Raw genomic sequence first — 13001 nt, 5'->3', positions numbered from 1 at the left:
ACGGAAAAAAAAAAAAAAAAAAAAAAAAAAAAGTGGGAAAGCTAGCCAGCTGAGACAGTGCAAAGGGAAGAGGAGCAGAGGAAGGAGTCTGCCACTTGTGAAACCAAGGTGAAGACGGGTACACCTCTTAAGGAAAAAGCCCTGGGTGCAGACGCTCATTTCTAATATTGCTAAAAAGGCTCCCACTGCCTTCACAACAGAGCTCAAGATCTTTTTCCTCTCCAGCTAAAGGTTATGATCCTACCCCACTATCCCACCTCTCCTAAACCAAGGAATACTTCATATGAATCAACAACTTCCATATCATACTGACATCTTTTTCCCTATTTTTCAAACACACATGAGCCAACTGGTATTATAAAGACATGCATGGTGGTATTTTGGCATAAAGTCAGTTGTATAAAAATGGTGTTGGTGGCCAGTTAGAACTGTCATATAAATTCTCAGATACTTTCTCAATTAGTCCATCAAATCTCCAAAGCAGAAAAGCAGCCTCACCTTCACACTGCAGCTCTATTTACTATTATACTTTCCTTGGCCTATACATCATAACCTTAACTTCAAGTTTTTGCCAAACCCAGCATCAGTCCTCAGGGCCAATCTCTGAAGATTTTTGGAGCTACCACTTAGCCCAGTCATTCACCATTTATTGAGCACTTCAATATGCTCTTTCTGTTAATCCCCACCTTTGTAAGGCCTCTACAGCCATCCACCTGGCAGCAGGAGTGACAGCCAAACTACAATCCTCTGCCATCCTCACCATGCTCCTGGAGAAAGTCACCAGAATGAAATTTGGAACTTTAATAGACACGAAACAGACACAAGAATGTAAAATCATGTCACAGGGCCCAGAGGGTTCAGAAGTTTGAGATTTCAGCTAATAGTCATTTATGAAACTGTTCTCCCAGACATGAGAGAAAAGGCAAACTCAGAAAAAACATGTTATGTTCCAGGATAGGATTACTTCATAATTTCAGATACAATCTACCAATGAAAGAAGTATCCTTGATCAAGTAATGGTCATGGCAATATGAAGTTCTATAAATTACTTGGCCTTATAGTCTTAAAGGACAAGTAGAACAAGCAAAGCAAAGCAGAGGAAAATCATTCTGAGAAGAGAGCATGAGAAAAGGCACAAAGACAAAAGTCTGGAAACATATATCACTGAGTGAGGCTTAACATCATGGTAGATATCAAACAACTGGGAAGGGAGATTATCTCCTAAACTGGTGGGAAAATAGGTACTCTTCTACACTGATGGTGAGACAAAAATTCCAGTTCTAGGAAATTATCCTGAAGAAATAATCAGACAAATCAATAGGGACCATGCGCATAACTATTCATCACAATGTTATTTATAATAGGGAAAAAAATTGTTGACTTCCAACAGAACAGGATTAGGTCAATAAAGTATAGCTTTACCATGTGAAGATAAACTATGCTACAGCTCTATATTCATTGTGACCAGATAAGTGTTCAAAAATTACTACCACAGGGAGGGAGGTTTCGGTGATGGGACATAATAATCAACTACATTGTATATTGACAAAATTAAAAAAAATTAAAAAAAATAAAAAATTACTACCACAAGTGAGAAAAGCATGCCATGTAGAATAGTATATGGAGTATGAAACTATTTAAGTATTGATAATATACACAAATAAAATCTGTTAATGTATTCCCTGTTGCAGATGTTCAAATTAGTGAGAAATTAGTGTTCATATTAGTGAGAAATGCAAATTACAGGTATGTATAGCATGAAAATATTAAAATATACTATATATAAAATCTATTAGAATACAGATGTTTACAGTGAGTCACCTCTGACAGTAATAGATAATTTTACTACTCTTTGTTAATATTTTTTGTATTTATTCAACAATGAATATCGATTATAATTTTAATAAATATTTTTTAATACAAGTCTGATTTCCAATCCTAATTGCAACAATATGCACAAGATAATGGATTACTATTACAAGTCCTATATTTTTATTTGGGGAAAGAACAATAATTTTAAAAAACAGGAATAATTCCCAATGGTGGAAATTTCAGGCATTAAGGAAGATAAAAACAAAACAGTTATCATGACCACAATTCCCTGCCCCTCTAAAATCATGTTGGGGAGTTGAGGTTCTTCCCATTTATCCATGAGGAAGCAGGATAGGACTCTGGGAAAAGATGAAGGTCCAGCTGACAGAAGGAAATAAGCTAAGTACGATCTCAACCCAGACATCATTTGCATAGCCCTCAGAAATCCTTTCCAGGCCTTACTAGTCCCCAGGCAGGGAAGTAGGCAACACTGCTACATGTGTTTTGGATACAAAATATGGATCTATGTCCAAATCATTTTGGACAAGACACAAGAAGACATGAGACAAGAAAACCCAAGAAAAACCAATTCAAATTCCCAGTCTGCAAAATCTACAGATGATTTTTCAACTGAAATTAACCTTTCTTTCTTTGATGGATTTACTAGGCAGATGAAAAAATGTGAGCTCCATAAAAAGAAGTCAGGTAAATTTACAGCTGGTTAAAACATACTCAAAGAATGTTAATACAGAATACACAAGGCTAGAAGGAATATTTACATCAGATTAAATCGAAAAGGAGATCTTGAAAGACAAGAATAAGATGAAATTTAAAGATTTATGTAAACTACTGTAATCTGAGATTGTTTACTTCAAACTAATTTTATAAGTACAATTCAGGGAGGGAGCTCTAACTTATTAGCTGTAAATTGGAGGGGGGAAAAAAAACCCTGGGCATTTCATTTGAACACTGTTGGTTCCTGCCAACAGCTTAGGATAGTTGCTAAAAGGCTAACAAAAAACTCTGGACCTTAATGAAGGCACAGTATGCTTATCGAAAGAGGTTCCATCACCATGCACTGAATTAGATCATAGATTTTAAAAGGAAATGAATTTACTAGAAAAGAAAGAGCTATGTACAATAGAGAACAGTAAATATTTAAAGGGGTGTCATATAGAAGTAAAAACAAAAATCTATCTAGAGGGCAAAATAAGAAATGTATGAACATTATAATATTTAACACAGTATTGAGAAGAAATTACCTAATAAATTAGCGCTATCAAACAAAGGAATAATTTGCTTCATAAAATTGATAAGCTCCCCCCCATTGGAAGAGTTTATGGCGAGCTTACCAATTGTCAGAAATGCTGTAAAATCAATTCCTGCACTGGATAAGAAATACATTAGATATTTCTAAGGCCTTTCTCATCAAAAGTTTGTATGATTCTCCAACCCACCCTTCACCATTAATGTAATTTATAATAAATTAAAATTAAACCCTATACCTCCAAAAGTAAAATTAAACTTTTTCTTTTACCTATTCATTTATAAAAAGCATCTCAGTTTTAATTTCAATAATCCTACGTATGGAATTTGGATGTGTTGTCCCCTCCAAAACTTATGTGGAAATTTGATCTCCAATGTGGCAGTGTTGGAAACTGATTGAGTCATGGGGGCAGATCCCTCATGAATGGATTAATGCTCTCCCTGGGGTAGGGCGGATTAATGAATGAGTTCTTGCTCTATTAGTTCCCGCGAGAGCTTGTTGCTTTAAAAGACCCTGGCACCTTCTCTCTCTCTCTTGCTTCCTCTCTTGCTTGCTTCCTCTTGCCATGTGATCTGCTTGAACCTGCTGGCTGCCTGCCACTTTCCCGCCATGAGTAGAAACAGCCTGAGGCCCATGCCAGATGCAGCTGTCCCATAATCGTAAGCCAAATATACCCCTCTTCTTTATAAATCACCCAATCTCAGGTATTTGTTATAGCAACACAAAACGGACTAAAACACCTACTTTTGCTATAAATTTTTGCAAATTAGTTTTAACTATTCATTTGGATTCTATCTTGAATAAAGACAAGAATATTCAGAGCATATCTACACAGTAACTTAATTTATTTTGCTAAGTGGTTATTCCTCAATTATGTGAGAGTATACAGAAAAAAAGACTAGAAGTAAACGAGCAAAATTAAAAATAATAGTTATCTCTGGATGGGAGGGCTAAAGGTAAACGGTTCCTTTTTCATAGATTTTTTCCATTTTTTAATTTTTCCACAATGTGATATTTATATTATCATAGTTTCACAGGAGAGAAGTGTTTTAAATTGTTTCATTTGTATTAACAAGGAGCTACCTCAAAGTCACAGAGATTAATGATCTGGTCATTGCACACAGGTAAAAGAACACTACTTACAGTATTGGCCACAGTGAATATAATCTTTCCTTGAAAAGTTATCTTCATCTAAAAGATCCTATTCCCTCTAAGAAACCCTCTAATTAGTCCCATTTACATATAATACTGGATATAATTTTCTTCTGAATTGGATTATCTGATGGTTACAAATTTAAACAAAAAAGTTATTAATTTTTAAGTACTTCATAAAGTTAAGATGTGCTCTGAATTTTGTTTTTGGTCCCATACAACACAAACAAAATTTTCTACTCTCATTTCATATAAGCTACCCAAAAAAGAATAAGTGGTAGTAGTAGAAAGAATGTCTTGTGTATAAATAGCACTGCTAAGTACATAATGTTCTGCTACTCTAGGGACAGCAAGCACAAATATCTGACACAAATTGTATGAATAAAATTAAGTAGACTATAATACACTCATTCAAATGAACTTCATGCAAATAGAAATCTTGCTGCTGTTATAATTTCAAATTTGTTTCTTCATTTTTAAAATGAAGTGGTAGGATTAGATTACATCTAGAGTCTCTTCTAATACTAAATTCTAACTTAAAACATTTTTTTAATTGTTACAATTCCCTCTCTATAGTAGTAATTAAGATGTCACTGTCCTCCTCCTATCTTACTTTACATATAATTTGTTAAATTATAAAAAAGAAATCATGAAAAGGGTTTGCTTAATAATCCCATGGCCCTATAGGGTTAAAGGTGTAGCAACTCTAATTTTTAAGTCATATTCCAGCTCTTTGCTAAATTTCAAATATAAATACTAAAGCAAATATGCCATTTGTGTTTATGGTTGCAAAGAAAAAAAACTGCAATATGGCTTTAAAAGCCTTAATAAAATTTTTAAATGGCATAAAATAGTTATTTGTTCAAGAACATCCGTGTCTGGGTACTCTTCCCCTATCATACTCTCCATCTATCTTATTCCTTCACTTATGTTCTCCTTAATCTATTATTCTTTATTAAATTAATTCTTGCATTTTTTATTATTTTAAATAATATATGTAAAAAATACTTTGAAAAGAATAAAAGTACAGTACATATTTAAAATAGTAATGTCATTAGTTTTTAAGTGGGTCAGTAGAAATTCTTATATCTCTCTCTAAATAAATAAATTCAATTAACTTGCTTCTAGTTTATAATGTCTAGGCCCAATCAAGTTTTTTCCCATGTAGGTCATTGGTCCTAATAAAATAATGTTTCCTATTAAGAAATAAGAAAGAAACCAGAGTAAAATAGGATAGATGACTCCAAGAAGAGACTAGCAGAACAATCACAGTAATCTTACAGCTTCATTTATTAATTAAATTCAAAAGTATATTTTTCTCCTTAAACTGCAATGAATGGTAGAAAGATTCTATTATATTCCCTTTTGCTTTACAAAGGTAAAAATTAATTCTAAAATATCTTCCAATCTTAAATTTAAATTTTCATTCTCTTGATGTACAAAAGTAACTTATATTTAAGGAAAACTTTGATTTCCATTAAAACCCTACGACAGCCATTAATGACTACAGTGGTATTTCATTATCAGTTATAGTTTTTCCCAAGAGACAAGTGCCACTGAAATGGATGGAAAAATCTATCATCAATTGTTGGTACATTTTAGCTATAATCACTAATCATTATTGGATATCAACAGGATACAGGGAAAAGAATTCCTAAAGTCACATCCTAGTTGTGAAGAGTCTAAACTCCTTTAAATATATAAGTTAAATATGTATCACATGCTTTGAAAGTAAGTCCTCTCAGCTACTATAACAAAAATAGTATATTATGAGGGTAGGGGTTGAAATAAAGTATTTTAAAGTTGTCACCATCTAAAAGTATTTACCATGATATTCACACTGAGAAATAACAAATTTTGGTTTCGTTTTTTTAATTTTAAAAAGTTACTTCTAAGAACTATATTGGTATAACCATTTAAACATAAGTAACAAAGCAATTTTCCCTTATAAATTATATACTAATAAAATATAGGAATAAAGGATTTATTAGAAACAGTTTTTATTGTCTTCCAGTCAAGATGGCGGAATAGACCATCCCCAACATCACTCTCTTCCACAAATCAACCAATTTACAACTATTAAATTATCTAGCCAAGCTGGAGCCCCTAGAGCTCAGGGGAAGAGGAGGAGAGACCTATGGAGTGCACAAAGGTGGGAGAAGCCATGCTGAGAGAAAGAAAAAACTGCTCCATTTCCTGCCATGGCTGCTTTAAGGCTGGAGCTGCTGAGTGCACAGAGCAGGAGCTGGCTAAAATGCCGCAGCTGTGCCTTTCGGATGGAGTTGCTTGGAGGCAGCAGGAGAGAAGAGGGCCTTGGTGGCCCCCAGGCCAGCAGTACCACCAACAGGATTCCCGTGGACCCACACAGGAGCAAGGAGCCACAATAACTGAAAAAAAGGAGCCACTCAGAGGCCAGTGAGTCATCGCAAGGGACTGGAGCAGGGCCCACCCCATGGGAAGTGTTTGGAGCATGGGCAGTCGGGGAGACAGGCCCACCAGGGGAATGCTGGGGGACAGCAAGGACAGCTGATCTGCCCCCCAATCAGTGCAGGACCACTCAGAGGAGACTGGTCAAGAATTGTAAGGGGTACGTACAGTTTGATGAAAAGACTCAGGCCTGGACCAGTGTTCCTATACAACTCAGGTGCATCAGATTTCACCAGATCCTATAAAGTCAACTATTAAAACCTGAACTGCACAAAAAGCCTTCCCTAGGGAATGAGCAGCAAAGTAGGGATATAGCCCAACCACAGAGCTCAAGTACTGGTCCCCACAGGAAGTTTCCCCATTTTAGAAGTAAGCGAAGGACAACAAATTAGTTTCAGTGTAGAGTTTAAGTGGTGAGAACAGCAAATAATCCAACACAGAACTGAAAGAAAAAACAAAGTACTCACAACCAGAGACAAAGATTGATAACTAGTAAACGTCTCATTTCACCAAAGAACACCTATAACACCTAGAAGGACTAGAAGTTCCCTGGGCTACCAAGACAGGAAGGGGGGAGGGCTGGGGGTCTCAGCCATGGCCCTTGACACCCTCAACCAATCCCGAGGGTGGGGGCCGAGGGCCTTGGCCACACCTCTCCCTACAGGGGCAACCAGCCCAGTGACAACCACCAAGCCACCACAGAAAAAGCCCCAGGCTCTCCCAAGCCAGGGCAGTGGGGGGCCATGGGCCTCATCCACACATCCCCCCACACAAGCAGCCCAGCTGTGACTACCCAGCTACCACAGGAGGCGCTCAGGGCTCTCCCAAGCCAGGGTGCAGGGGACTGAGGGTCTCAACCACGTCCCCACCCCCCATGTTCAACCAGCCCAGTGCCGACCAGCAAGCCTCAGCAAGAAGGGCCCAGGGTTCCTGAGCTGGGATGGTGGGGGGCAAGGGCTATTGCCACACCCCCTTGACATGTGCACCCAGCCCGGCAATAACCAAGGCACCACTGGAAGCCCACTGGTCTTTCCTGTGGGAATGTGGGGGTGTTCCACAGGCCTCAATCACACCCTTCCTCCTTCCTCCATCCTATTTCCTCTCCTTTCCCCTCTCCCTCTCCTCCCTCTCAACTGCTCTATAACAACACTGTAGAATGTAAAAACAATTAATAAAATTTTTTTAAAGAAATATTTTTTATTAATAAACACTACATAAAATTGAAATTCTGAATTGACGGTCTATTTTCCAGTACGTTGCTTTTTTTAAATAATCCTTGACATGTAAGGTGTAACTTTATTATGAGATCAGAAAAATAGTTACATTTCATGTTCTTTTATGAAATTATTCTAGACTTAGCTAAATTTTCTTAATTTCACTGTACATATGACAGCTATTTGGATACACTTAAGGATATCTTCTTCGGAAAAATCTCTATTTCTATCTCCCACTTTTAAACTGTGAAAAGAGAAATGACTTATAAAGAAGAAATAAAAATCTACTTGTAATTCTTGTTCTTTCACTAAGCAACTGTGTGATCGAGGCTTCCCAGAAGCCACTCTCAGCTTCAGTATCCCTGTCTGTAGAACGAGAAACTTAAACTAGAAAGTACCCACAAATCTACATAGTTCTAAAACTTTTAAAATTCTATTTATAAAAAAGTTTTAAATTTTAAATCTCACCTCATCTGAAGAATCTACTTGTCCCAATGTTCCTGTTGCACCTTCAAAACCTTTAGAGAGGAGAAAAAAATGTTGCCCTTCATAGATGTTATATATATAGTTTTACTTTTAAATTATTTTGAAACATACAAACTCAAAAAGCTAAGTTTTGCTATGTTAGGACACCTCATTCTAACAGTTATTTTGGAAAAGTTCAACATTTATCTTAAATAAATTTGGACCTAATAGGTTGATACTTCAATAGGAAACCAGTGAAAGGCAGATTTAATAATTACAAGTGATGTTTCAAAAAGATCTCTTTCTTTTTAGTTTTAAACCATGGTTTACTAAAATAGTAAGCTAGCTGGGAGCTGGCTGGTCAGCTCTATCGGCAGAGCATGGTACTAATAACACCAAGTCAAGGCTTCGGATCCCCACACCAGCCATCCACCAAAAAAAAATGTTTTTAATAAAAAACAAAAAATAGAATATTAAGCTAGTAAAGTTTTCGGCTACTCTTCAACAGCAACTTTTACATTTCTATGAGTTAGAATCAGAACCTTAATAAACTAACCAAATTCCTCTTAAGGAAAATGCATTCTCTTCTTTGGCCAATCTATTATTTTTTGCCTGTAAAATTTTACTACTTTTCTTGCAAGGAATGACACACTATTTCAGCTCAAAATAAATTTCTTCATTAATGAGTAAAGTTTAAGAGGGGTTTTTTTTGTTTGTTTTTTGATTTTAGTACAGAAAAGTTACTAATGTTCAAATTAAATATTTAGACCAACCTTGAACTGCCAGAGTGCTAGTACCAGCAGATGGCTCTTGCATACCATATACAAGCTTATCCTCAGGATATGTAAGACCAGAGCTCTTCAAAGCTATAAGGTACTTTTCGTGACTTTTCTTTGCCCAAGCATTTTCTCCAAGACCTAATATTTAAAACAAATTTAAAATTAGGGGAAAAAAATTCCACTCAAAATCTAAGTACAATCATCTCATTAACTAACATAGGTTTTATTTCATAAAATAGGTGAAATTCTAATGGAGGGGGATCCCTAGAACAAATAACATAAAATAGCTTCAGATAACATTTTTGTGCTTATGTTTGCCATTAACAATCCAGAATGCACAGCATGTTTATAACAAACAGTGAAATCTATTAATTTCACCAAATCTGTATAATTTAGAGCATCTAAAATATACAATGGAATATATGCAAGGCACAGAGAGTGCAAAGATTGATAAGGCATGATCCTAGCCTTCAAGGAACTTGAAAAAGAAAGGCAGACAGATAATATAGTAGATGACAATTATGTAGCAGACTTTACCATTTGTTTTGACAATCCATGCTCTCAAAATACTAAGCTTTCAGACTTATTCAAAGTAGAGTTTAGGAAAGGCTTCTTAGGGGAAATAATACCAAAGTGGAATTTTCAAATAATCCAAAAAGAATTACTTTTAATTCCCATTTTACCAAGCTTTTTATTATCATATTTAAGGAATTAAAAGTATAATTTCTACAGAAATATTGGTTAAAACTAATTTATTTCTAATAATATTGAGTTTAGGTTCTACAATTAATTCTAGAACTTCTATTTTAGCATTTCAGCTTAATAATTACTGTCTTATCTTTTAATATACTATGGAGCATGGAATAATAGTTTTAAAAAAACAGACTGGGGGGCCAGCCCGGTGGCACACTGCTATAGTGCGCTGCTTGGGAAGCGCGGCGGCGCTCCCGCCGAGGGTTCGGATCCCACATACAGACCGGTTCCCGCTCACTGGCTGAGCGAGGCGCGGGAGCAACACCGAGGGCTGCGATCCCGTTGCCAGTCCCGGTCCAGTACGGGGGTGACACTGAGGGTTGCGATCCGTTGCCAGACACGGAAAAAGACAAACAAAAAAAAAAAAACCAGACTGGGCCGGCCCGGTGGCGCACTGGAGAGTGCGCTGCTTGGGAGTGCAGCGGCGCTCCCCCCGAGGGTTCGGATCCCATGTGGAGACCGGTTCCCGTTCACTGGCTGAGCGCGGTGCGGGCGCAACACCGAGGGCTGCGATCCCATTGCCAGACCCCGGTACGGGCGCAACACCGAGGGTTGCGATCCCGTTACTGGTCAGTAAAAAAGACAAAAAGGAAAAAAAAAAAACAGACTGATGAGAGTTCTTTAAAATATACATATATTCTCCACATGAAAGCCAAATTATTATCAAATTTGCCACTTCTTAGGTAGCTTGTGTATCTTAAATTAAGCTCTCAAAGTCACTGATTATATAAATATATAAATGAGTTTAATATTTGCTGTGCTTTTCTATGTTTCCTTTCTTTGTTACCCTCAATAATTGCAATAGAATAGTTTTTTTGGTTTGGGGGTTGTTTTGTGGGTTTTTTTTAACTTACAACTTCTGTCTGGGCCAGTTCAAAAAAAATAAGTAAAACGCCAACACAAATTAAAAAAACGAGAATACATCCCTCCTTCGATTCAAGTCCAATATTAAAAACAACCACAATTAGTTTTTAAAGAACATTCAGGATCCTATAAAAGAAATGATTAAATGTCTCCTGAATTATTAAAAATCCATGCATTGATCTTCAATGACAGATAAAATTTTTGTCATACTATTTAATCAACAAAATATATTTTATTAATCCTTCACAACCCTTGAGAAAAATGTATAATCACCATTTCTACAAATGAAGAAACTGAGACTTAGAAAGATAACATGGCTAGCAAGTGAGTATGCAAGCACAGTAGAAGTAAGGCTAGACTGCAAATTTCAAACTTTTGAATCAAAATCTAATTTGATTTCCATCATCAAGAGTTAGCTAAGGGCTAGAGCTCAGGGCAAGAAGAGGTGAGACCTACGATGTTCATAAAGGCAGGAGAAGCCACAATGAAAGAATGGATCGCTCCCACCACTTTGAGCCCTGGCCACTTTAAGGCTGGAGCTGGTGAGCACATGGAGCCAAAAAGCTGGCAAAAGCCACAGCTGTGCTCTTCATATGAAGTTGATTGGAGGAGGCAGGGAGAAGAGGGCCTTGGCCCCCAGGCCAGCAAGATCACTAACAGGGTTCGCACGGACCCACACAGGAGCGAAGAGCCACAAACAACAGAAAAAAGCAAACACTCAGAGGCTGGTGAGGTCTTGCAAGGGACCAGCGCATGGTCCGTCCCATGGGAAGTGTTTGGAGTGCAGGCAGTAGGGGAGACCAGTCCACCGGGGGAACATTGGCGCACAGCATGGATAGCTGATCTGCCCTCCAATCAGCACAGGACCAGTCAGTGGAGACTGGTCAGGAATATAGAACTATATGGGGTGCAGTTTGCTGAAAAGTCCCAGGCCCAGACCAGAGTTTCCACAGAACCCAGGATTACCAGATCTCACAAGACCCAGAAGTACTTAAAAGGTCAACAATTAAAACCTGAGCTGCACAGAAAGCCTTCCCCAGGGAATCAGCAGCAATGAAGCAATTTAGCTCAACCACTGGGCTCAAGTGCTGGTCCCCACAGGAAGTTCCCCCATTTTAGAAGTAAGCAAAAGACAACAAATTAAGTCCAGTGCAGAGTTTAAGTGGTGGGAACAGTAAATAATCCAATACAGAACTGAGAGAAAAAAACATCCACAGATCAGAGACAAGTTTGATAGTAACTAGTAAAGGTCTAACACCACCAAAGATCACCTATAAAACCTGGAAGGACCAGAAGATCCCTGAGCTCCCAAGCCAGGGAGTAGATGGGGAGGGCCAAGGGTCTCAGCCACACACCCCTGACATCTGAATCCAGCCCAGTGATGACACAGCCACTGCTGGAAGCCCCCTGATCTCCCCTGCCGGAATGAGGCAGGGGGCCATGGGCTTCGATCATGCTCCCCTTCTTTCCTCCTCTTCCCATCCTATTTTCCTTCCCCCTTCCCTTCTCCTTCTCCCCCACAACTGCTCTTCGACAACATCTTAGAATGAGGCATGGAGCCAGGGGAAGCCGAACCCAGCCACAACTAGGCAAGCTGCAGCCACCCTTCTGGGACCCCACTGGGGTCCTGAAACGTGGATCTAGAGGAAGCCAAACCCAGATGCAACTAGGCAAGCTGCCACCACCACTCCAGGGCCCCGAGGCATGGAGAGGGGTGAAGCCAAACCCAGCCACAACCAGTTAAAGAGTTCACAAAAACACCATTTTCACACAGGTAGCCCTCCATAGCCACCACAATTTCCATGGCTGCCACAAAAGCAGCTAGTCTCTATAGCAGCAGTCATAGCCACCATGCAGATGGCACACCAGACTCTCAACTTCACTGACACAAGGAGAGGCACCAGCAGAGACCAAAAAATAAATAAATAAAAGAGGTCCTCTCTCTCTACAAAGCACACTCCAGAGTCATAGAAGAAGCATCTGATTTATGATAACAGGAGAAGACTTGATCACACCTGTCTCAGTACTGGACAGATTATCTAGACAACAAACCAACAGAGGAACAGTTAATCTGTCAGATGGAGAGGACAAATCTATGGTTATTAGAGAGGGGAGGAGGAAGTAGTGAGGGGGAGGGAGAGGAGGAAGGTGAGAGATTGGATAAGGGGCATAAAGAATAAGTATGATTTGTAACAATGAATATGCTAATAAAAAACAAAAAAATTAAAATAAATGCTTTGGACTGATCAAAAAAAAAGTTAGCTAAAG

General features: G+C 38.2%; 1 protein-coding gene across 1 annotated transcript in view; it reads right to left on the bottom strand.

Annotated features, from left to right (window-relative positions):
• The window catches only part of UBR3 (ubiquitin protein ligase E3 component n-recognin 3 (putative)), a gene marked incomplete at its 3' end in the record, with an annotated part of 190842 nt that overhangs the window by 140854 nt on the left and 36987 nt on the right, over positions 1 to 13001 (bottom strand). Inside the window, exons 4-5 of the mRNA XM_008592392.1 lie at positions 9111 to 9254; positions 8341 to 8390 (exon numbers count right to left, since the gene is read on the bottom strand). Of these exons, the coding sequence (XP_008590614.1) occupies positions 8341 to 8390; positions 9111 to 9254 (194 nt within the window). The remainder of the gene's footprint in view (positions 1 to 8340; positions 8391 to 9110; positions 9255 to 13001) is intronic.

This window comes from Galeopterus variegatus, unplaced genomic scaffold, assembly GCF_000696425.1.
Source record: "Galeopterus variegatus unplaced genomic scaffold, G_variegatus-3.0.2 Scaffold12, whole genome shotgun sequence".
Lineage (NCBI taxonomy): Eukaryota > Metazoa > Chordata > Mammalia > Dermoptera > Cynocephalidae > Galeopterus > Galeopterus variegatus.
This window is presented reverse-complemented; position numbering and strand designations above follow the sequence as displayed.